Here is a 22,848-nt window from a genome sequence, read left to right as displayed (position 1 = left end):
AAAGTCTTAAATTTACCTTCATGAAACCTGCAGAAACCCTGTTATTATCAAATGTTGAATATTTTAATACAGATGTTTAGTTTTTTCAGAATTGAAAAGTTCAACAGAACAGCATTTGTTCGAAATAGAAATGTTTTGTAACATTACAAGAGTATTTACTGTTGAATATAATATGTCCTTGCTAAATGAAAGTATTCATTTCTTTTCACTGTAGCCCATTTCAACAGTTCATGCACTGAACCCACAACTTTGGTGTAGCCATATACCAGCCACTGTCTATCTAGTATTTTATTATCTTGCTCATTTTATTTTATAAAATTATATATTTTATGTCATAGGTTCAATTCCCAGGGCATGTTAGTAAAATATTAATCTGAATGCAATGCAAGTGGCTGCCAAATGCACGTTTACACCAATGCACATAACAAGTGTAACCATCACAAGTTACATTTATTGAGGAACAAGTAAAAAGTACAATATGTAAAAAAATACAAAACCTGCTTCATATAGCTCTAGTATTGTGAATACAAAGTGCATAGCTACCATACATGCCTGTAGCACTACAACTAAAGGGCTAGTCTAAGGAAAAGTATGTGGGCATTAGAAACCCTCAAACAAAAGTATAAAAATAATCAAATCGTTGTACTTAGCATACACCAAAAAAGTCTATTTTTACAGCGGTCTAGTCCTGAAGTTCTCCATAACGTTTAGTGAGTCTCGGCCAACAATCTGTGATGTGTAAAAGCTTTTTCAGTCCATATTGCAGTGTTGTTAGGACAGGTCAGTCCTATGACAAAATTGGATGAGACTTAAAAAGAAAAGACCACAAGACAAATAAATATGAAATAAATAAAGACAAAACAGTATTCATAATAACCATTGTTCAGTCTTACACACCTTATATTTACAAATAACGCCATCATAGAAATGACACGATAGGATGCTTCCCCTGAACGGATGTTACCATGAATACAGTCATTGTTCATGCCATTCTGTGATATGGCATATTCACGCTAAAGCCACAAGCTGCCACCATCAAAATACCCATTTCAAAACAGAGCACATATTAAATAAACTGCCCAGAAAGAGAATTCAAATTCATGTGCAATGGAGTGTTTTGTGTGAAACAAATGAACTCTCTAGCGCCACCCCCTGGAATTAAACAAGCATGTGTGCGTCAATGTAATTTGTACAATCCAAGATAGCCAAGGCTATCATAAACAATAAAATTATAAAGAAACAGGCAGGACAGACCTACTGGAACAAAAGGGAAACATCGGGATATATAGTACGAATACTCCTTATATATGAAAGCTTATTACAGACAGTAATTTAATAAAGCTGACATTGGTTTAACTTTTCAGTATTTTCGCAGGAGAAAAAGCATCAAACCAAAAACAACCAAAACGATCAGACCGTGTGCCCAATTCTTTCATGACAGTAAAAATAGTAGTATCTGTCATTGCGAAAACACTGTATTTACAAAAGGCAGAAAGCAAGAGAGAAAGGAGGTATATGAACACATGAATATAAGATCGCTGAATAAATAGCAAAAATCTTGGGCTTTTTGGCTTTGAATGAGACAATATTGAAAATATCCAATTCTGAAAAATAGCAGAAGGCAATTAAATCCCTGTAATAATTAAACAATGACATCTTAAGATGTCATGTTGTAGTCAAAGTCTGATTTCATTTTTGTTCTTTTCTTGTTTTTATCTACAAAAATATATTGGGACCGTCTCAAAATGTGCCCAAATTATTCTTAAATTATGCTGCAACATGGTTGCAAAATAAAAGAAAAGAAAAGAAAAAGAAATACAAATCTTCTTAAAAGGCCATGCAAAATTCATGCAGATTTTCATCTAGACAATAGTTTCCTTAGCGTTCATGCTCTTTTCCAAAAACCTTAAGTCAAATCTACACTTTTGGATATTTACATTAGTACACTGAATACAAGAGTGCTGATAGCCAGGCATTATTTTTGGTTGGCCATGCCCAGTCTGCCTCAGCACCAGAGAAATCCTGTCTGAGGAAACGTTTGCGGTTAAACACTATGAGTCGAGTTGAGTTTGTTGCCTATTAGAGGCTGAATACAGACAACCTGCACTGAAATCAGGGTTTAAAAGTGACAGTTCACCCTAAAATGAAAAATATGTCATAATTTACTCACCTTCACATCATCATCCTTTACTTTTCTTACATTAAACACATAAAAGTGATTTTTTTCAAGAACATCCTGCATCTTTTCTGTATAGTAAAGTTAAAAGGAACTGATGCAGTCAAGTTCCAAAAAGACAAAAAGCTCCATAAAAATGTCTTAAAAGTAGTCCATATGACATAAACTTTGGTTTATCGCTATCATATGGCTATAAAAGACTTGGAACATAGCACACAGCTAAATTTTTAGCTACTTTCAGGGTGTTTTTGTCATTTTGGAGCTTAACAGACCTAATCCCCATTCACTTCCGTTATTACTGAATAAAGCTGCTAGATGTTCTTCAAAAACTCACCTTATGTTTTCCACGAAAAAAAGAGAAAGAAATTGAAAGAAGTTCGGAACAATATGAGGGAGAATGACAGAATAATGACATTAAAAAAAAAAAAAAAACAACAACATTTTTAGGTGACCTGTCCCTTTAAATACAAATCGAGAGGAAAAAAATCAGAGCAGACCTTAAGAATAAAGACAAAGACAGACAAAAATAAATATATAAAAGGCAAAGATATTCCCTAAATAATTGCTATATCCCAGCAAAAAGGTGGAACGTTATCTTCACCGAGCTAGAATTTAGCAGATGCTGCTTGCTATATACTACTAAGTGCAGAAAAACAGTCGCCCAGAGGAAGTGCACAATGGTGCTCAAAGGGCACAAAAGCGACAGCGTAGGATTGTGGTTACTGTCCAAGTCTATTCCCTACATTTCTATGCATGATGCATGTAGATCCAGGCATACTGTGTTTGAGCGGGATAGCAAAAAAAGAAACAAATTTTCTCTGGTCTACAAAAAAAAAAAAGATCCTCATAGGAAATTCAACAGCGCGGTACCAGGCTCTGGAAAACAAGGACGCCAGTTCAGTTTGATAAATAAAAGTTGATTTGACTGCGAAGGAAATGAAAGGGACACATTCTCAACAAGGAAGAAAGAAACAGGAAAAGACGAACAAGGATCCAGCTGCTCTTGAATCGAAGGCAATCTGAGAGAACGTCTTTGAGAGTGTCTGAGGGGCTTCGACTCTCGAAGGCTTCCTAAGAATGCCAAGTCAGTACCCTGGGAATGTGGCATCACCACTCCTCTTCCACTTCCTGCTCCATTTTTATTTGAGGAGAGGAGTGCGGTTGAAGAATTTCTTGACTGCTCTGCACCTCCTCTTTCTCAAGGTCGCCATCTTCCTCTTCTTCTTCCTCCTCCTCCTCTTCTTCTTCTTCTTCTTCCTCCTCCTGCTCTTGCTCCTGTTTCTTCTGACAGCAGGGCTTGTAGAGATGAGGGTCGATCAAGACCTCCCCAAAGCGACCTTTGTAGATGATGCCACAACATACCCGCTGCCTAGAGGAGATTTGTACATGAACTCGTTTCATTTAAAAAGTGTTCATTATCATGTAAAATATAAGATCAAACTCATAAATCAGGCTGAATCTGCAAAAATAAATACCTTTTCCAGTATGTCAGGTCCAAGAAGGAAAAGACTGGAGAGCGGGCGGAGCCAGGAGTCAACTCCGAGTCAGAGCCTTCATCTGATTGGTTACTGTAGCTGGGTGACTGAGCGGGGCTGGCGCTGGAGGTGGTGCTGTGAGCATCTGAATCTGTTAATGAAGACATTTTGGCAAATTATGTGAAAGATTAGTTGATAAAGGATGTGTTAAAAATAGGGCTGTCAAAATTAACGCGTTAATGCGTTAACGCAAATTCATTTTAACGGCACTAATTATATTAACGCAGCGCGCATTTTCTGTTTTACCCGTGGCCTTGCCCGTAGTTGGAGAAATAGTTAATAGAAATAGCTGATAGTTGCCAACTTAGCGACTTTTCCGACCCCTTTAGCAACTTTATTTTTTATTTTATTTTTTATTTTTCAAAAAGCGCCTAGCGACCAATCTTTAGGGCTTTCCCAAACCTTATTTAGTTTCTGAGACTCGCTAGTACTGCCGCACGAGCGCGCGCACACCTCTTTCTCTCGCTGTACGTCTGCTTTGTTAAAACAGATATTATGTTGCTGCTCTAATTTTACATGCAAGTACAGCCGAAATCACAGCACAGCCTATTTGATTTTAATCAGACGACGGCTCGATTATAAATCAGGGTTTTTTGTGCAGATTAACATCTTGGAAGGGAAAGCTGGTTATGTAGTCTTAATGGGTCGCGTTTCAGTCACTATTTCATATTCATTCCGTTGTCTGACAACAGAAACAGTAAAATATATAAATGAAAACAGTTTTATTGAGAATTTCGATACAGTGTGTGGGCACAGAGTGGCAAACAAATCTAATAATAAATGTACATTTTGCATGTTCAGAAGAAGTAAGCTGCCCTGTCATGCATAAATGTAATTTGTGTAAGTAAATTGCTCCGTGCAAAGAAAGAGAAGTAATAGGAACCTGGTATTTCTATGTTCTTTTTTTCATGTGTCTAATAGAAATGAACAAGTTCTTTGAAAAACATCTATGACCTATGAAACATGTCTACTCTTCATGCTCTATTAACCATGGTTTCACTAATAATAAACATATTGCATAAAGCATCCATATTTGTCCATGCCCATGTTGATTAGAGTATTAAAAACTTGAAAAGTATTCATTTAAGGTACATTTAGAACAGATAAAAATGTGTGATTAAGTTGCGATTAATCGTGAGTTAACTCATGACAATCATGCGATTAATCACGATTAAATATTTTCATCGATTGACAGCCCTAGTTAAAAAGCATTTCATGTTGTTTTGTAATTGAAATATGTGATTGTGCGCTCACTGTGTCTCTTCAGTTCTTTCTGCACTCTGCTGAGCTGGTTCGGTCTGATCCGTCTGGACAGAGATTTGACTTTCTTTGACTTCACTGTAGTTTTCAGACTGGGTCCCCCTCGGGCATCAACCACCTGATAACAATTCATAATAACAATCCTCAGACTGTGAAGGAAATGTATGTTTACATATATATATATATATATATATAAACATATTGTAAAAATTAGCAATATGTATTTTTCTCTTCAGGTATTATAGGTCAGGCTTATTATACATGTATGCATGTATTTATTTATTGTCATAGAATTGATTTTATATTAGTTCTAAACAAATATATCAAATTGTGTTTTAGGCATTACATGATAATAGGTCAGGTTTAAAATAATTTTTATTTATTGTCATAAAATGCAATGCCTAAAACAAATTTATATAAACTTATGTTTTGTTTATAACCAATACAAGTTATAATACATTGGTCAGATTTATAATTATTTGTCATATTTGACAAAGTTTGCATCATTGATTCTGTTATTTCTCTTTATTACTGTGAAGCTGCTTTGAAAATGTATTTTATATAAAGTGTTTTATAAATAAAGTTGACTTTATTTATTGTTATATTATATTATAGGTCAGATTTATAATTATTTTACATATATATTGTCATATTAAAATTATATTAGTTATAAACAAACCAATAAAGAATTCTATCAATATATCTATTTCTTAGACCAACTACAATAGGTAGTAATACAGTGGGCCCAAACATTACTACATAATTTTTCATATCATATAAACTGCATTAGCTTTCATTTGTCATCATTAGAATCGTACTAAATTGAAAGTAGTGACTACTACCATGTAATACTATGTAGCTCATTATTATTAATACTATTGCATCTGTTAAAATAAACATTTGTGCATGTATGAAATTATTGAAATGCGTGTTATTCTGAGGATGTGGGCTTGCTCAGCCGATTCTCAGTTCCTCCAAAGGTTTCTTCCTCATCTACTTTAGCATCTTAGGGAGTTGCCACCGCAGCTGCAGTTTACTTGTTCACTAACGGTGTTTCTGTGTACGGCTGCTTTGGAACAATGTGTATTGAAATTTGAAAAGAAAAGACTTCAGTGTGATAAATAAGCGGCTGTCTGAGCATGCATGTGTGCAGCTTGGAGAATTTGACAGAGCTTACATGATTCCAGTTCTTCTTGGAACCGACAGGAAGCTTCTTCCAGCGTTTCACCAGCAGAACACAAGCATTGCAGATTTCACCAGAGCGAGTCTCCCCTAAACTGTAGAAGTATCCCATTGTAATAAGATAATGCATATGGAAATCAATGAAGTTCTCACATTACAAACAAATAACATTATTTCCTCCACATTACTCTAAAAGAAAATGTCTGAACGCTTGACTAGATACATCATGTTATTGCAGAGGAACCACAAGCACATAATAGACACCCAACTCACCCAAAGCAGCTCTGAAAGTCTCTCTCATAGCGTTTGCTGTCAGTGAAACGAGAGCTGGAGGATTTTGCCCTGCAGATGCAGCATCCATCAAGGCTGCGGTACATCTTTGGCTTATGAAAGCCAAACATCTGTAACACATGGATAAGACAGAAGTAAAACAACTTTCTATTTGGTACGGCTGATGCAATGATTTTACACAAGCTTTTAAACACAGCTGGAATTTGATTTGCAAAAAGTACCACAGCACAGTTACAAACAACTAAAGTTACTGTTATACATACATAATCGTTCTTTTTATTATTTTTGTGGAAACTGATTTTTGTTTTTTCAGAATACTTTTGTAAATTTATAAATGTTACTTTTGTGTCCTTGCTGAATAAATGTATTACTTTTGTTCCCTTACTTACCCCAGAATTTTGAAATGGTAGTGTATCACAGTTTCCACCAAAATATTAAGCTGTTTTCAACAATGATAATATAATCAGAAATGTTTCTTGAGCAGCAAATCAGCATATCAGACTGATTTCTGAAGGGTGACACTGAAACAATGGCTGCTGAAAATTCAGCTTTGCCATCACAGGAATAAATTATATTAATTTATTTCTGTATTTTTATCAAATAAATGCAGTCTTTGTAAGCATAAGACACTTCTTCATTATTCCAAACTTTTGAGCAGTAGTGTATGCATGTGTATATTACCTATATACATTGTAATAATAAAACATTTACTAATAATTGGTCAAGTCATATAATTGGTCATAAGGAAATAATGGTGAAATTTACACAAATGAATATGAAAATATGACTTTTCTGTTGTTTCAATTTTATCATAGTATTTTCATAATTGCTCTACATACATTTGTGACCCTGGACCACAAAACCAGTCATAAGGGTACATTTTTTGAAATATCAAATATACCCGCGTTATATGGTTTTGTGGTCCAGGATCACATTTGTGTACACACATAAATAGTACATTTATGGTGTTAATAAATGTATTACTTAATAAATATTACATATGTGTCACCCTGGACCACAAAACCAGTCTTAAGTCGCAGGGGTATATTTGTAGCAATAGCCAAAAATACATTGTATGGGTCAAAATGATCGATTTATCTTTTATGCCAAAAATCATTAGGATATTAAGTAAATATTTTTTAAATTTCTTACCATAAATATATCAAAACTTCATTTTTGATTAGTAATATGCATTGCTAAGAACTTAATTTGGACAACTTTAAAGGCGATTTTCTCAATATTTAGATTTTTTTGCACCCTCAGATTCCAGATTTTCAAATGGTTGTATCTCGGCCAAATATTGTCCGATCCTAACAAACCATACATCAATGGAAAGCTTATTTATAAATCTCAATTTCGAAAAACTGACATTTAAGACAATTTACTATGCAGTCAATGGGACAGTCACAAGCCTCCCGGTTTTCATCTAAATTATCTTAAATTGTGTTCCGAAGACGAACGAAGCTTTTACGGGTTTGGAACGACATTGGGGTAAGTGATTAATGACTAAATTTTCATTTTGGGGTGGAGTATCCCTTTAAGTAATGATCGTGTTCAGATATTTTGTAATTTTCCTACCATAATTATATCAAAACTTAATTTCCGATTAGTAATATGCATTGCTAAGGACTTTGGACAACTTTATTTTCTCAATATTTAGATTTTTTTTTTTTTGCACCCTCAGATTTCATATTTTCAAATAGTTGTATATTGTCCGATCCTAACAAACCATACATCAATGGAAAGCATATTTATTCAGCTTTCAGGTGATGTATAGCCTAAATCTGAAAAAAAAAAAAAAAAAGGGATTCACATGAGATTTCAAAAGATTGACCCTTATGACTGGTTTTGTGGTCCAGGGGCACATATAACTATTAATAGATTATAGGCTATATTAGAGAGAGAGAGAGAGAGACAGACAGAGAGATGAAATATGGGTTATCAGTCATCATCGCGTCAGTGGGATAAGAGCTTAATGCACCGAGTGCTCGGTCTTATATAACCTCGGTGCTGATAGAGCCGGACACCGGTGGCCTCGCGCATCGACACTGATCGGTGACAGCAGCGGTGCCTTGGCGAGGCACCAAATTCATACAGTATAACTGGGTCATCTCTCCGATGTATATCTGAAGCCTTTGCATTTTCATTTTTAATTAAATATATGCATATATTAATATTTAATCATATTTCTAAAACTGTGCACTGTACAGTGCAAGTGCGCGAGTTGAACTGACGCTTGACGCAATTCAAACATGGCAACGCGTTTGAGAAGGGAGGAGGGGAAGAAAATGAGGGCAAGAAAGTAATGCGATGCCGTTACGGAAACCGCGACCAAAAGTGCCATTAACACGTCTAAATGTGCCATCTAAAGTTATCCAGATAACATAATACGGACACTATCAATGTTTCTCGGCGTTTAAATGTACACTCGTCCGCGCACTGCAGAGAAATGGTGCGTGTGTCCCGCCGTATTCACCGCCCACTACTAGCTCGCGCGGAAGCATGGCGCGCCACAAGGCATCTTTAAACAGACACATTCAGCATGTTTCCCCCGCAGTTTCACTGAAAACGACTCCTGCTCGGTGCGAGCAACTAATTAACGCGCTTTCTTTAACGCCAATGGTGCTCAGCGAAGAAAGACGGGTGAATTTAATCGAACCGCTTGTCCGCTGCTCTTTGTTTTCCGCGCGACTCTGCGTCAGTGGCTCGTGCGACTCCATGCTTTGCGCTCGAGACTGTAAACACATGCTGTCCATGCAACAACTTCGCTCAAGAGCACAGAGCCTAACAAAACACGTATTTGCATGTTTATTTTCTTAAAGGGATAAATATAAGACACTTTTAAACAGTCCAGCAGGATACTAAAATAAAATATCGATTTTATTAGCTCCACGTTTAAATGCGTCAGTGACACCGCCTCCGTCGCACATGAAATGAATCTTTAACAGTAGCACAGCTTTAATCGTTACATAAACGTTGAACTTCTTGAGTTAGTGAAGCAGAAGTTTGGAAACGTTGATGAGCTTGTGAAAATGCGGGTTTGTTTTGAAGCACACCCACCAACAGCAGAGTAGAGACCACACGCAGTTCAGTATCGCAAGTTTAAAACGACTAGAAACAGCAAAACTGGTTTTCAGTGCATGCGTATAACACCAACTACACAAATATATGAGAATGCATGTTTACTGTTATAGTTTTTGCATCTAGTTCTCGGTTTTCAACCATTACGCGAACGCAAATTGTTTATTTTAAAATGCAATATTAACAATTTCTGTCAAAACCCTCGTTTTTGGTTCACGTCTGTTCTGACAAGTTTAACAGAAATCGATTTCGGCTTCAAATGAACCGATTCTGTTATCAAACACTTAACAGCGATCATCAGCAAAGGATGCGAGCGCCCTAAAATGTGATGCGCTGTATGAGCAGCAGCCTCCTCAAGTGTAAACACTGAACTTATCGCACGCTTTTATACTCAAGCAAAAATGTGAAACGATTTCAGCAAGCCTCAAAAGTGATCTTACTGCTACATTTCTAATGAATGCGACAGCTTTCAGCCGGGCATCGCACTGTCACACAACTTCTTAAGGGGGCCTTTCGAAAGGCGAATACAACATTTTCCGCGCACGCATAAAATGTTAAGTTACTTTTAAGAAAAAGCCCTTTTTTCTTACCTCGACTTGAAGCAGTTGAAGTCAGACCACACAGCGAAATCCAAGAGTTACAGGCGTTACTCATTTAACAATGCGCCACTCGTTACTGTCTCACTTTCTGTCTGAGTATAGTAAAATGTTTACGCATGCGCCGAACTCCATCCACCATTTTCTGAATTTCTTCAATCAACCTAATTTGCATACGGGGCTGACGTTTGACTGCGTCTGCATTCTAATGCCCATAAAAGGAAGAGAAAATTACGCGGGAAACGTGGGCGGGTCCGGTTGCTAGGGCAGCAGCCAGTGCGCTGCGATCCCGGTGGGCGGAGTTACGCTCTACTACTACGAGGACAGCAGATGTCTGAACAAACGCAGCACATCCTTCTCGCTCCGCGGCCGTCAGCCATGAGCACATGTCGCCAGCTCGGTCCTCGGTACTTCATCACGAAAATAGTTCGAGAGAGCTGTTTTTGGCGGCTCTGCAGAATAAATTAAATAGGCTGAGAGAACTAAACGACATTAGACCTTATAAATGTAACATTTTTAACCAAAATGTATATAGGTTTCGAGACAAAAACGTTTATTTCCTTCAAACAATCATATTTATAGGGAAAACTGGCAAGTGTAAATTTAGTTTAGAGCTCATAGCTCCGTGTTTTTTCCCTCAGACTTTGCTGTAATATTCCTGTATTTGTGTGCTACAGATTAGTTTAGAAAATTAGGCTACATGTGACTGTTTAAATTATTGTCTAAATTAGCTATTATTAGTGCTTTTGTTTCACCACTATATTGGATCCTGGGATATATAGAACATTTATTGTGGTAAAAATAAGTGTTAACTTTTATTTCAACAACACATTTAATCAAATCTTTTTGTCTGAAATCACTACCCCTAATTTCACTTTGTAGATACTATTTGTTATATTACATATTTTAAAAATGGTAAAGATAGTAACACTACAGCGAATTAAATGCACAGTAAACTGTCATTTGACATTCATTTGCCATCACAAATCAAATTATGACATGTAATTTTACTTTACCTATTTGTCCTGTAAATGCTTTATATTTTTACACAGCTTCTACTGTCATCTTAGGAGCTTGGTGCTTATATACTCAAGGAAAAAAGGTACAAAATCTCAAAAGGTACTAATACAGTATGTACCATATAGGTACAAAGACTGTAGGTAATACGTAGCCTACTTTTAAGGTACTAATATGCACTAATACGCTTATTTATAGGTAAACCAAATTTTACTTTTTTAAAAAGGTACTGCCCCAGTGACAGATTTTGTACCTTTTTTTTTTATGAATGAATAAACTAATTTATAACTGGTTAAACTTTCATGTTGCAACACTCCCCAGTCTCCCCTAACATGAAATCTCAGGTTTCTACTATATTGGAGATATACTAATGCTATAAAACACTTATGAGACAGTGCAGAACATTTGTTTCACAGATGCCATCAGCATGTCCCTAAACTAAAAATAATGTCCCATGAAGAATGACTCTTCATAGAGGAATGTTCTCTAGGACCTGAGCGCTGTCCTGGAATACCATGCATGCCTACCGTGTGTTGAAATAATGTCCCGTCTGCACACACCGTTCACAAGATGACAAGAAGTTCAGAGAGGACACAAATATGGATGAACAGAGCAATTTTAATGAGTTGCTTCACAAATATAAACATGGAGGAACCCACTCATTTTTAGACAGGGAGCTTTTTAGAATATAATCGATGTTTAGAAGCTTTCATACTTGGGGAAAAAAACAGACGGAATGAGGCAAGATCTAGAAGAGGAACTAATTCATTTACAGCAACAGAACTTCTCCGAGATCTAAAACATGTGGCATGCATCAGCACTGCAAACAAAGGGACAGTTCCTGCAGCTTCCTCATCCCTCCAGCGAGAGGATTCTCTGGGATTTCAGCAACTATTGGGGCCTAAAACAAGTCGAATTCTACACAAGATGGACATTCCATACTATACAAACTCTGAAAGTAGATTTAGTAAAATAAATAAATGATACAGTGTCAGTTTACTGCATAAATCAACCCAAGATTGCGTCAATGCAAAAATCAACCAGTGTCACAAAAGCATCATTTGAAAATAAATACATACAAATGATCCGAGTCATTATAAAAAAAAGAAATAAAATAAAATACACAGGTTGACGTGCTACACAGCTCTTAGATTAAATGCTGAGAGTCTTAAAAACAAAAACTTAAGTAACATTAAGAGATTCAAAGCTGTTATTCATCCTATAACATTTGTAATTTATATGTAATTACTACTTGATTTCTCTCAACAGGGATTCCGGATTAAAACTGAACAAACACAAAGGCTGATTTAAGGACAATACTTATTCATTTCTAAGCAATGTGCAAGTCCTGCAGTAATCAAACATGGATTTACAAAGTAATTGCTGCATTTAGACCTTCAATTAGTGGTAAATACTAGGGTTTACACTTTATATTTAAAGCACCCCACAACTGTAATAATTAATATTTGAGAGATTTTAACTGTGACTAAGTATAATAGCAAAAAAACCCGATCTGAAACAGGCTTGTTATTGCTTTATGATGATTTCCAGTGTTTCTTTCTTAAAAATAAAAAATTTAAACATGACACTAAGAATCTATGATCTAAGAATGAAGTTAATACTCATTGGCAAAATAAACACATCTTCCCAAATGTTAAGCCACACACGCACATCACACGTATAAACATATCTTGTAACATACAACGATTCACATCTTGTTGGAATGTCCTTTTTCTCTGAAAATTCATTTTGACAGGCTTTTAACCAGGAGAATGTTTCAAATTGACATCTTCAATTTTAGACTATCCAATATCAAGAATCTTTCTTCCAAACTAACAGCCAATCAGAACACCGATAGCATCAGTTTAAACACCCAAACATAAAATTCAAGTCTTTATAAACACTTCATGTCTGAATTCCTCAAGCATAATAATTTTGCCAGTCAAATAATGGTTATTGAACGTGTTGGACATGTAATCTGTCAGTACTAAGGCTTCTCTGTATCTTGACATACTTTGCAAAAAACAGTGCTTTCTAAAGACGGCACATGATCTGAAGCAGAAACGCTAGCGGATTCGACTCGCAGACAGATGTGCGCGGAAATGACCACAGGTTTGAAAGCAAAATCCACAGGAAAAAACTTTGTCTTCTCAAAAAAATCCATCAACGCTTTCAATTAGAAAGAGAACAACTCCAAATACTGCTACAAAACACACTTCTGAGTTCATTTCTTTGGGGGAGCAGTCGTGTTGAGAGATGCTTCGATAAGTCCTCAGTCCTTCCCTGGTCAGCGAATGCACAAGGCAGAGTACTTGCAGAGCCGCTTTGGCCCTGAGGGTGGCAGCAGAGAGGGGGCGCAGTCTGATTTTGACCTCAGCATGTGAAGTTACAGCTCAACGCTTTTAGTTAGAGAGCTCTCCAGTGTGATGGGGAAGTCATGGAGCGTTTCCAGAACTGCGACGAGAGAGCTGAGGGTGAGTTTGTCTCGCAGTAACGCGTCTCCTCATACATGCGTGTGATGACGGGGCATTCGACCAGTAGAGGGAGCCACTGTGGCAACAGGCGGTCTCTGTGAGAGTGGGATACACATGCAGACAACTGTAAATACATTTTGTTTATTAAAAAACTAAATTAGTTTGCTTAGTGGAGCATGTATGTGTCCTTACCTCGCCCCAAGACAAACTAGTAGCTGGAACTTGCCGTCCTTGCCAATGTTGCGTGGCATATTGTTAATGGCGTTGACGTATCGACAGAAAGATTCACAATTCAGACCTAGGGGCTCTGGTGTTTCTTGCAGGTCTCCAATCTGATCTGCATTCTCCATAAATGCTACTGTTCTCTCTGTACAACACAGAAATATGAACTCCATTATATTATATAAGCAACATATTTTATATATTTTAAGCAGCATAACAATATAATAGAAATAATAGATTTTTAAATCACATACAAAACAATACTAAATGCTTAAAATGTCTCCATTTTAAAGTACTGTTGGAGGACAACAGCATTAATTAATTGTTATAAATATATATATATATAATGAGGCCTTAAAATTATGACGTTATTTAAAGTTATTTTACACCCTCCGATACATAAATGTATATAAATATAAATTGCTAAAAAGTGATAGTAAAGACTTGTATTGTTAGGAAAGTTTTCCATTTTAAATAAATGCTGCTCTTTTTAACTTTATTCATCAAAGAATCCTAAAAAAAAAAAAAGTATGATAGGTCCCAAAAAAATATTAAGCTGTTTCCAACATTGACGATAAATCAAAATATTAGAATGATTTCTAAAGGATCATGTGACACTGAGGAATGTAGTGATGACAGAAAATTCTGCTTTGTTTTGCAAAAAAAAAATATTTGAAAGTATATTAAAATAGAAATCTGTTATTTTAATTTGCAATATTTCACAATATTACTGTTTTTCTTTCAGAATTTCTTATCAAATAAATGCAGCCTTGACGAGCATAAGAAACTCAAAAATCTTACCGATCCCAGTTTTTTTCCCCCAAATAAATAAATAAAGAGTAAGTTTTAAGCTTTAAACCACAGATATGAACACAAACATGATAAATTAACTAGATCTATAGGAGTTTTTCTTTTTCTCTTCTACTGTCGCAGGGAAACATTTAATAAGCTAAGCTTACCATAGAAGTCCCACACAAAAACATTTTTCTGAAAGATTCGAGCCGAGCGGAATCCATGATGGAAGAACTGCTCCAGTGCCCACACAAGACCACCTTCTCCACACAGCAAGACCGTAAGACTGCCCCTCTGAAAGCACAGACAAACCTTTAGATTAAAAAAATGATATGACAACAAAAATGATAATAATCAAGCGTGGGCATATCATACCTCTTTTTCTGGTTTGTGGAAATGCTTTATAATATTGTTGACTGCTTCACCGATGGATTCCTGTATCTGTACAGTTGTTGGTTCTGTAGAGAGAAGAATTGCATTTAACAAATATTAAAAAGATTTTACACCTAAAGAAATTAATATTAATTAACATCGATTATAAATTTAAAGATAGTTTTGAATGTACATTCACAATAGATAAAAGACAATCATATCCAGTAGCCTAATAACAGCTGATTTATATACAAGGAGAGTACTATGTACTTCATTTCCGTAAATCCCATCATCAGACACTTTTGTTTAAAAAAATAAAAATTAATTGTGGCTGACTACTAATAGAGCATTTCTACAATGTCACTGATAAACAATGTTATTTATGCCATGCCACATTTTAACCACTAGGTGTCAGTGCAAGTCCAAGATGACCGCCAGCACAAGAAATCAAATTACTGAGCAGCACCTTTGAAAATTATGCTGAACTTACTGTTTCCACGTCCTGTAAGTGATGTGATGCTGATTCGTCGGATCTGGGAAGGTGATCGCTGAAGGGGCGGAGTCTTAGACCCTCTTCCTCCGTCATCATCGTTGCATGGAACTACAAATTCACCAATCAGAACTCGCTCAAGACTGCCATCATCCACACCCTTCCCCAGCCACCTGCCACACGGGAACCTGGAAAGGATAATGAGTAAATAACAAGAAAACCATAAAAGGAGCAGGATGAATGGCAAAAGGCTAAAGTAGGCCGTACTTGTACGTGTGGCCGGTGATCTCATTGCGGACCATGACACAATCCACCAGCCACTTGGCAAGCAGGCCAGAATTATCATGACCCAGCTGCACTGTTGTCAACTTCCCGAGGTTCTGACACTGTAAGACACACATACAGAACAGATAAAGGCAACCATGTCAGAGGCATTGAGAGGCTGTCTGAGAATAACTGAACAACCCATGTGAGGGTTGAGCAGAGGAAGGACACCAAGATAGTGAACGTGTACAATGCACTATTATGGTCGGTTTAGACCAGGGGTGTCAAACTCAGTTCCAGGAGGGCCACAGCCCTGCACAGTTCAGATGCAACCCTAATTAAACACACCTGATCCAGCTAATCAAGTCATTAAGGCTTATTTGAAAACTATATGGTATGTGAGTTGGAGCAGGGTTGGAACTAAACTCTGCAGGGCTGCGGCCCTCCAGGAACAGAGTTTGACACCCCTGATTTAGACCATATTAAACCCATGGCTCTAAAAACATTCAGAATTTGACTAAACGCAAGTGTACAAACAGGGTCCAAAATGAACACTCTGTAAGTTCCAAATGAGAGTTAAAAGCTAGCTTTAGCGAGTAAATACAAAGTAAAAAAAAATCACAAGATTTAAAGCTAAACCAACAACCCAAAGGAGAAGAAGAGGAGATCTCTCTATGTAGAGAAGTAGAAAAATGGAGAGATGGATGAATGGAGAGAGAGGGAGGAATAAAATGGAGGGATGTGCACCTAACCTTGAAGGCGATGGAGATGTGCGTGTGAGGCCTAAAGGCAGACTGCGAGAGGACACAGAATGAGTTAGAACATGATGGGTGATTGACAGCAAGACAAATGGCAGTGATTGGTTGTATGAGGTGGGATGTAAGAATAATATCTCCTTCCTCAAAGTTATAGATTCATGGAAGTGCATAAATAAAGAGGTTTTGATCACTAATGCATGAATCACTATTTCAGTTTGGGGAATAAAGAAATAATCTGGACAACAAGAGAATCATTTCAATAGTGAGGGAATGCAAAATATTTTGAAAGGCCAAAGCAAAGTAAATTTCACAACAGATGTGTGAATCTCATATTTTGTTCAGCTATATTTCTGTCATTTCCATAAATAGTTTCGATCTAACAGATGTTCGAAAGACCTGCAAGCACACTCAATTCTGCGGATAGCAGGATGGATGATTGTTTCAGTCCCACAGGAAAACAAACTGTGACACACTCAAAATAAACTAATGTATCAGTTTCAGAGCAGAACAGCTGGAGCGTGATGTCACGGCACTCACATCAAACGTCATTTCCAGAACGTTCTTCGTGATCTGCAGGATGCCGGAGTCGCCCAGCTCGCCGGACACACACAGCCAGGGGTTGGACGTCGTCATTGCGTTACTAAGCTTCTTGATGGGAATGATAACGGCCCTGTATGGAATCACTTAGGATACAAAAAAAATGCACAGCATTATACAAAAAGACAGAATGAATTCATAATGAGTTAAAAAGATATTCTAAGTTGCGATGTGACATTCTGTTGTGCAGCATAAATATGAATTTTTCATGCCTTGGTCAGTCAATCAATTAGTCCGTCGCACAGCATCAAATCAATATCAAGTGCCGGATATGATGGATGAATACAGAAGCTGTTCCCTGCTGTTTTGTTTGTGTGTTTGCATCAAATATGTAACCAAATATACAAGATATTTGGAGGAACAAATGTAAAAAACTGAATATACATCAACTGACTAAGAAGATACAGTCCTGATTTGCATATCTGTACATCTGTGTGTGTCTCTCTTCCTGTGGGACTTACTTATGGTTGTGAAGACGCTGGTAAAGCAGAAGTAGTCCACAGCATTCAGGCTCAGGAGATGAAAGAGAAACTGCTCTTTTTCCTCTTCGCAGCGCAAGAAGGCGTAACGCTTGTACAGCTTCCTGTGGGAACATCGCAAACTTATTAACAGGTGCTTGTTTGCGTCACTCACAAATTCTTGCGATGAGCATGTTTTTTGGTGTGTATGTGGGAGTCTGAAAGCCTGCAGGTGTGTGTGTGGATGTGTTTTAAGTATTGTACGTACTTGGTTAAGGCCTGGTTAGACAGCAGCTGTTTGAGATGCTGGGAAAGTAGTTTTTTCTCCAGAGACAGACGGATCCAGGCACGTGCTCGACCTACATCGGTTTTAATCTCTCCCATGCTCTGGATGTGTCTGAGAAGTCGACAGAGAAAGGATGATGAAGAAAGACAGAGAATCAAAAGCAATAATGTAATTCACTGCATGTGGGTTGAAGAGGCTGCAAGCAATGCAAATCAATCACTTTTTTAAAAACATCACCATCAACTGAATAATACAACCAAAACAAAGTAATACGCACTGCGGTATACAACATTTAACTGTCCTCAGGCAATAAACACACCTCATATCCTGTATGACGGATACACGTAATGTAGGAAGACCAACACTGGACTCTGGCTTTCGTTTTTCCTGGCCATTAGACACTGCGGGGCAAGAAACAAACAGTTTTGGCACTTAGAGCAGTTTTAGAAGAAAGAAAATAGCAATTTTAAATCCCTTCTTGAGGCACTGTTAGCCTGTTAGCATGCTTAGCATGTAGAAGTGTTGCTAAGCACTGAAACATAGTCTAGACATACTGTATACATGAACACAAACCCTTCTAACTATGCAAACTGAATGCCAAAATGCAATTTAAAACTCAATTCAAGTGCGTTTTGAAATTACTATAGCAGTTATGAACATGAAAAATATGTATATCTTATATGTCTCTTTCAGTATTTCTATGAGAAGCACTAAGCAATTTAAAGTTAGCTAAACATGTTTACAACTTCATTAGGTCTTAAACTTCCCCAAAACAATGAAAAACAAGCTTTAGGTCTAAAAAAAAAAAAGAAAGAAAGAAAAAGCATGTTTTTTTTTTTTTTTTGCATACAAGTATATTTACACTTCAATATGACGCAGTAATGCTAAATGTTAGCAATAACACTTGCAATCAGTATCAAGCATACAAAGCATGACAAGTACTTCAAACAAGTATATTAAATCCTACTTTAATCCATTTTTGATACATTTACATATGACAAATATATCACAAACAAGGTTTTGCAGTTTGTTTTCACATAATTGAGTTCAGCGAACTGTGCTAGAGGCGCCAAATTATCATTTATGTTATGCGAGATGAACCTCAACTAAATGCAGCCCTACAGAAACACCCCTGAAAGTCATTCTATATCTATATTTGCACAGTTACTTGAGTAGAGTTGTTTCTCATCTTATGAACTCATGTGTGTTTTACCTGGAGACCCTGACAGCTGCTCGTTTTTCTCTTCTCTCGTCTGGTAGTGCAATAAATGAGACCACAGCGCAGATTTTCCCTATAAACCAGGATAACAGCACACAGTGATTTCCAGCGTTAGCTTGTATGTGTTATAATGTGAAACGCATTTCCAATTGTGTGTGTCACCTCACCTGTTTGACCAGCAGGCCATGGCTCCATATTCTCTCCAGCAGGTCACACAGACTGGCTATGAGTGTGTTTTCCTCCAGGCCGGTGATGTTTGCCTCTCCATGTCCCAGTTCAACAGCCTCTCTGCCCATTTTCTCCACCAACATACGCTTGGTCTGAACATGCATTGATAAACAACATTAAAAACAACATACCAGACATTTCAATCTTGATTGAGTCTAAGGTCTTTAATGCAGCAGACAAATGGGTCAGACTAGTAATTATGCTTGTACTCGGAACACAGAAATGCGTTGGTCAAGATGTGTGGGAACTATGACTTTTACATGACCTGTCCAGCTGTTCATGATTAATAGATAAGGATATTAAAATCATTACACAGAGATTGCTGGAGCAGATTTCCATTTGTATTGTATCTTAAGCATCAAGCTTTTAAATTAATAAATGCATGTGATTATACTACTTAGTTTACAACTGTCTCCAGTCAGACTGACTGATGTTACGAACAGTGACTTGAATTAAATTCTACTCTACAAAAAAAAAATCATGTCTATCCGATGAACTATTTTAAAGCACAGAAATAATTTCATATTAATAATGTCCGTGCCCTAAACTATTCTGCTGACAGACCCTCTACAGACAGGTTGATGTTATGACAGTGGATTGCATTCAGTTCTACTCTATAAAGATTAATAACTAGCCGATTAAATATTTTAGAGCACAGACATTTTTAATATGACATATAATTTCATATTAATAATAATTTTCATATAAAAATAAAGTAATTTAAAAAATTTTTTCCATGATTGCATTCATTTATTTGACTTTTTAGGGATAACAAATTAAGTACATAAATCAATCATAATTTTTCCACTTGTTTGAATCAAGCAGCTCTTAAAAAGTTTGGAGATGTACGACTAAAATTCTTGTCAATATGATAAGCCAAATATTTCTTTCCATGTCTTGACCAATATTATGATTATATACGATTTTGTCATTAAAAACAAATTAATTAATTAATTTAGGTATCACAATATTATAACAAATAATCAAAAATGGATATTCATTTGAAGATTTGCTAAAAAATTACGAATTTAATAATGATAAACAGTGTTTTTAAAGAATAATTTTAAGTAATTTTTAAGAGATCACAGCAAATGTATTTGAATATGAAAAAAAAGTTAAATTAGCATATATATTTAAACAGCCACTATCTCGATGCCAGTAAGTAAGTAAGTAAATAAGTAAATAAATAAATAAAATAAACCTCCAATATCAGCTTATAACCAACATTATTAATTTCAAGCTATTCCATGGCAGTGGGAACCTTGTTAAAACACACGCACACGCACACACACAAATACATCCATCTGTGCATATTAAACTCATCCTGACCTTCATTTTGCATTCTTTCAGTAAACCCTCCACAAACTTCCAGTTGGTCTGAGCGATGACCGCAGGGGACAGGTCTGATAGTTTGGGTTGTCTCAGGTTCTTCCCCAGGTTACGGGCCTCCTGCATGTACTTCTACACAAAGAGATCAGGACACAGACATTTAAAAGAGCAAATGTCATTTAAAAAGGTTTAATATACCTTGCTTTCTTTACAGAAAAACAAGATCAATTGGGCTACAACAGGGGGTTGATTATAAAGCAGAGGATTTTATTCTTTGTTGTGGGGTTTATGATTGCTGAGTGACTGGGTCGGTAAGCGCTCACTACTCTGGCGTGTGGGAACATCCAGGGGCAGGATTGTGTGCAGCAGAGTTCAAAGGTCACTGTGTGTCTGAGGGGAGAGGCTTTGAGGAATTCTGTCATCTGGGAGGAGTTTGTTAAGGGCATGTTAGGAATGTTTTAAGTCGGTCATATAATGGCAGGCCTCCACATACCAGACAGCAGGCCGAGAAGGACTTTTTAGGCGGTTTAATAGGTGGGGGTGGCGCCTTATCCCACTCCCAGAAAGCCATTGAGTTCTGCAGGAGCAAACACCCCTCCACCTGCCGTGAGGTGGTACAGCCCACACAGCATATAAACACACACAGAAACGATAAGGAAACAATAGAAAAAGGAAAGAAAAAAGCAGCATGCACATGAATGCAAGAAAAGACAAGCAAGAAGACACTTTAAAAAGAAAATGCAAACTCAGAAGTAAAAGAAAATGGAGACAAATGAAGAAATGAGAACAGGCAAATTCACTAAAACCCCAAGAGGCCTTTGCATCAAGCATGATTCATCAGGAGCCATTTACAAGTCAAATTTCATGTAAATCACTTACAGCCCTGAAGACCATTCATGTGATTCAGACATCAAAAATCTGTGATTTATGGAGAATTACTGTTCATTATCATAATTATAAGTAATAACTCACTGAAAAACAATGTAAAATTCTTGACTTGAGTCATACTGTTCCTTGACGCACGTGTTTATGACATAGCAAGATTTAATTCCTGTACAAATCATTCTTTTGAAAATCAATCAGCCAGTCTGGATTATTAACTTCGGTTGTAATGCTTGTCGGTTATTTATCAGTAAATGACAACTTACACAGTACATGGGTTATTTTAGTTTTTTGTTATTTTAGAATTATTTATGTACCATAATTATTTTTTTAAATGATCTTTCATATTCATTTTTAGATTTAATTTACATTTTTAGACATTCTGTTATGTGTTTTTGTCAATGTTATTCATTTATAAATAAAAACAATATTTTTTATTTGTCTTTATTTTTATTTCAGGTTTAGTCATTGGTTTTGCTTTGGCAACTAACTAAAAAAAATAAATGAGTTTACTTTTTTAAGCTTAATTTTCTCATCCAATATTTATATTTTATTTCAATTACTGAAAACAGTTTTAATCGTTTTAATTTTAGTTAACAATAACAATAGAACAGTTATAGTTTTCAAAATAACTTCTTTTGTGTTCCATGGAAGAAAGTAAAACGTACAGGTTTGGAACAACATGAGGGTGAGTAAAAGACAGAATTATCATTTTTGGATAAACCACTTTTTATTTACTTTGCGATTCTGCCAACAATCAGCTTTATCTACCATCTGACAAATAAGATCCCAGGAAAGCACCAGTAGAAAAGAGATGGAGTAAGTAAAAAGACCCAAGATGGAAGGAATTACATAAAAAGCCCGTGCTAATCAAAGGCTGCACACAGAACAAGATGAAAAGAAAAAGAAAGGAGAGAGGCTGAAGTGGAAGAAAGCTGCAGTCTTACCTCTTTGAGGTCGTTGTCCAGCACAAGATGGTCGTTCTGCTGTCTGTGACGGTCCACTCTGCGCTGAGTCGAGCATGTGCGATTGGACCACCTGATCAAAGAGGGTTTCCATTATTAGATTATCCCACACACACACACACACAGATACAAGCTTTAAAGAGTTTGCTTTAGTGTTTTTTTTGCCACAGAGGAAATTAAAAGACAGCGAAATAAATAAAAAATAAAAAATTTGGGTTATTGAATATTGAAGTGTGACTAAAAACAGATGGATTGCAGCAGCTGTTTTAATTTAAAACAGAGCTTTAAAACTAATATTGACACTGAAGTGTTACATGCCCTACTCTGAATGGTCGATCTCTCATTACGGTGTCGTGTGCCATAAAAAGGACTCA

The 22,848-nt window shown here is 36.5% G+C and overlaps 2 protein-coding genes across 2 annotated transcripts in view; both read right to left on the bottom strand.

Moving 5' to 3' along the window:
- Nucleotides 1-431: 431 nt before the first annotated feature.
- Nucleotides 432-10,269, bottom strand: sinhcaf (SIN3-HDAC complex associated factor). Its single transcript, XM_058773814.1, has 6 exons — nt 10,116-10,269; nt 6,427-6,554; nt 6,149-6,248; nt 4,966-5,089; nt 3,652-3,802; nt 432-3,545 (listed from the first exon to the last, which is right to left on the bottom strand). The coding sequence occupies exons 2-6, from the start codon at nt 6,552-6,554 to the stop codon at nt 3,284-3,286; spliced, it is 765 nt and encodes a 254-aa protein (XP_058629797.1). The 5' UTR covers nt 10,116-10,269; the 3' UTR covers nt 432-3,283.
- A 1,469-nt stretch (nt 10,270-11,738) lies between these two features.
- Nucleotides 11,739-22,848, bottom strand: part of dennd5b (DENN/MADD domain containing 5B) — a 39,158-nt gene continuing 28,048 nt past the window's right edge. The window contains 17 exon segments of the mRNA XM_058773240.1: nt 11,739-13,637; nt 13,640-13,707; nt 13,805-13,979; nt 14,794-14,920; nt 15,002-15,084; nt 15,489-15,676; nt 15,756-15,874; nt 16,505-16,546; nt 17,048-17,193; nt 17,569-17,690; nt 17,834-17,962; nt 18,171-18,252; nt 19,065-19,143; nt 19,238-19,390; nt 20,628-20,759; nt 21,121-21,228; nt 22,457-22,547. Of these exon segments, the coding sequence (XP_058629223.1) occupies nt 13,525-13,637; nt 13,640-13,707; nt 13,805-13,979; nt 14,794-14,920; nt 15,002-15,084; nt 15,489-15,676; nt 15,756-15,874; nt 16,505-16,546; nt 17,048-17,193; nt 17,569-17,690; nt 17,834-17,962; nt 18,171-18,252; nt 19,065-19,143; nt 19,238-19,390; nt 20,628-20,759; nt 21,121-21,228; nt 22,457-22,547 (1,957 nt within the window). The 3' untranslated portion in view covers nt 11,739-13,524.

The sequence above is a fragment of the Onychostoma macrolepis genome, chromosome 04, assembly GCF_012432095.1.
Source record: "Onychostoma macrolepis isolate SWU-2019 chromosome 04, ASM1243209v1, whole genome shotgun sequence".
Classification (NCBI taxonomy): Eukaryota; Metazoa; Chordata; class Actinopteri; order Cypriniformes; family Cyprinidae; genus Onychostoma; species Onychostoma macrolepis.
The sequence above is the reverse complement of the archived record's forward strand: the minus strand, read 5'-3'. Positions and strand labels throughout refer to the sequence as shown.

Excerpts from the sequence above, each read along its gene's own strand:
- sinhcaf (XM_058773814.1), bottom strand. The coding sequence starts at position 6,554 with ATGTTTGGCTTTCATAAGCCAAAGATGTACCGCAGCCTTGATGGATGC. Across the intron at positions 6,249-6,426 it reads GACTTTCAGAGCTGCTTTGG|TTTAGGGGAGACTCGCTCTG; the intron begins GTGAGTTGGGTG and ends ATACTTCTACAG. Across the intron at positions 5,090-6,148 it reads CCAAGAAGAACTGGAATCAT|GTGGTTGATGCCCGAGGGGG; the intron begins GTAAGCTCTGTC and ends AATTGTTATCAG.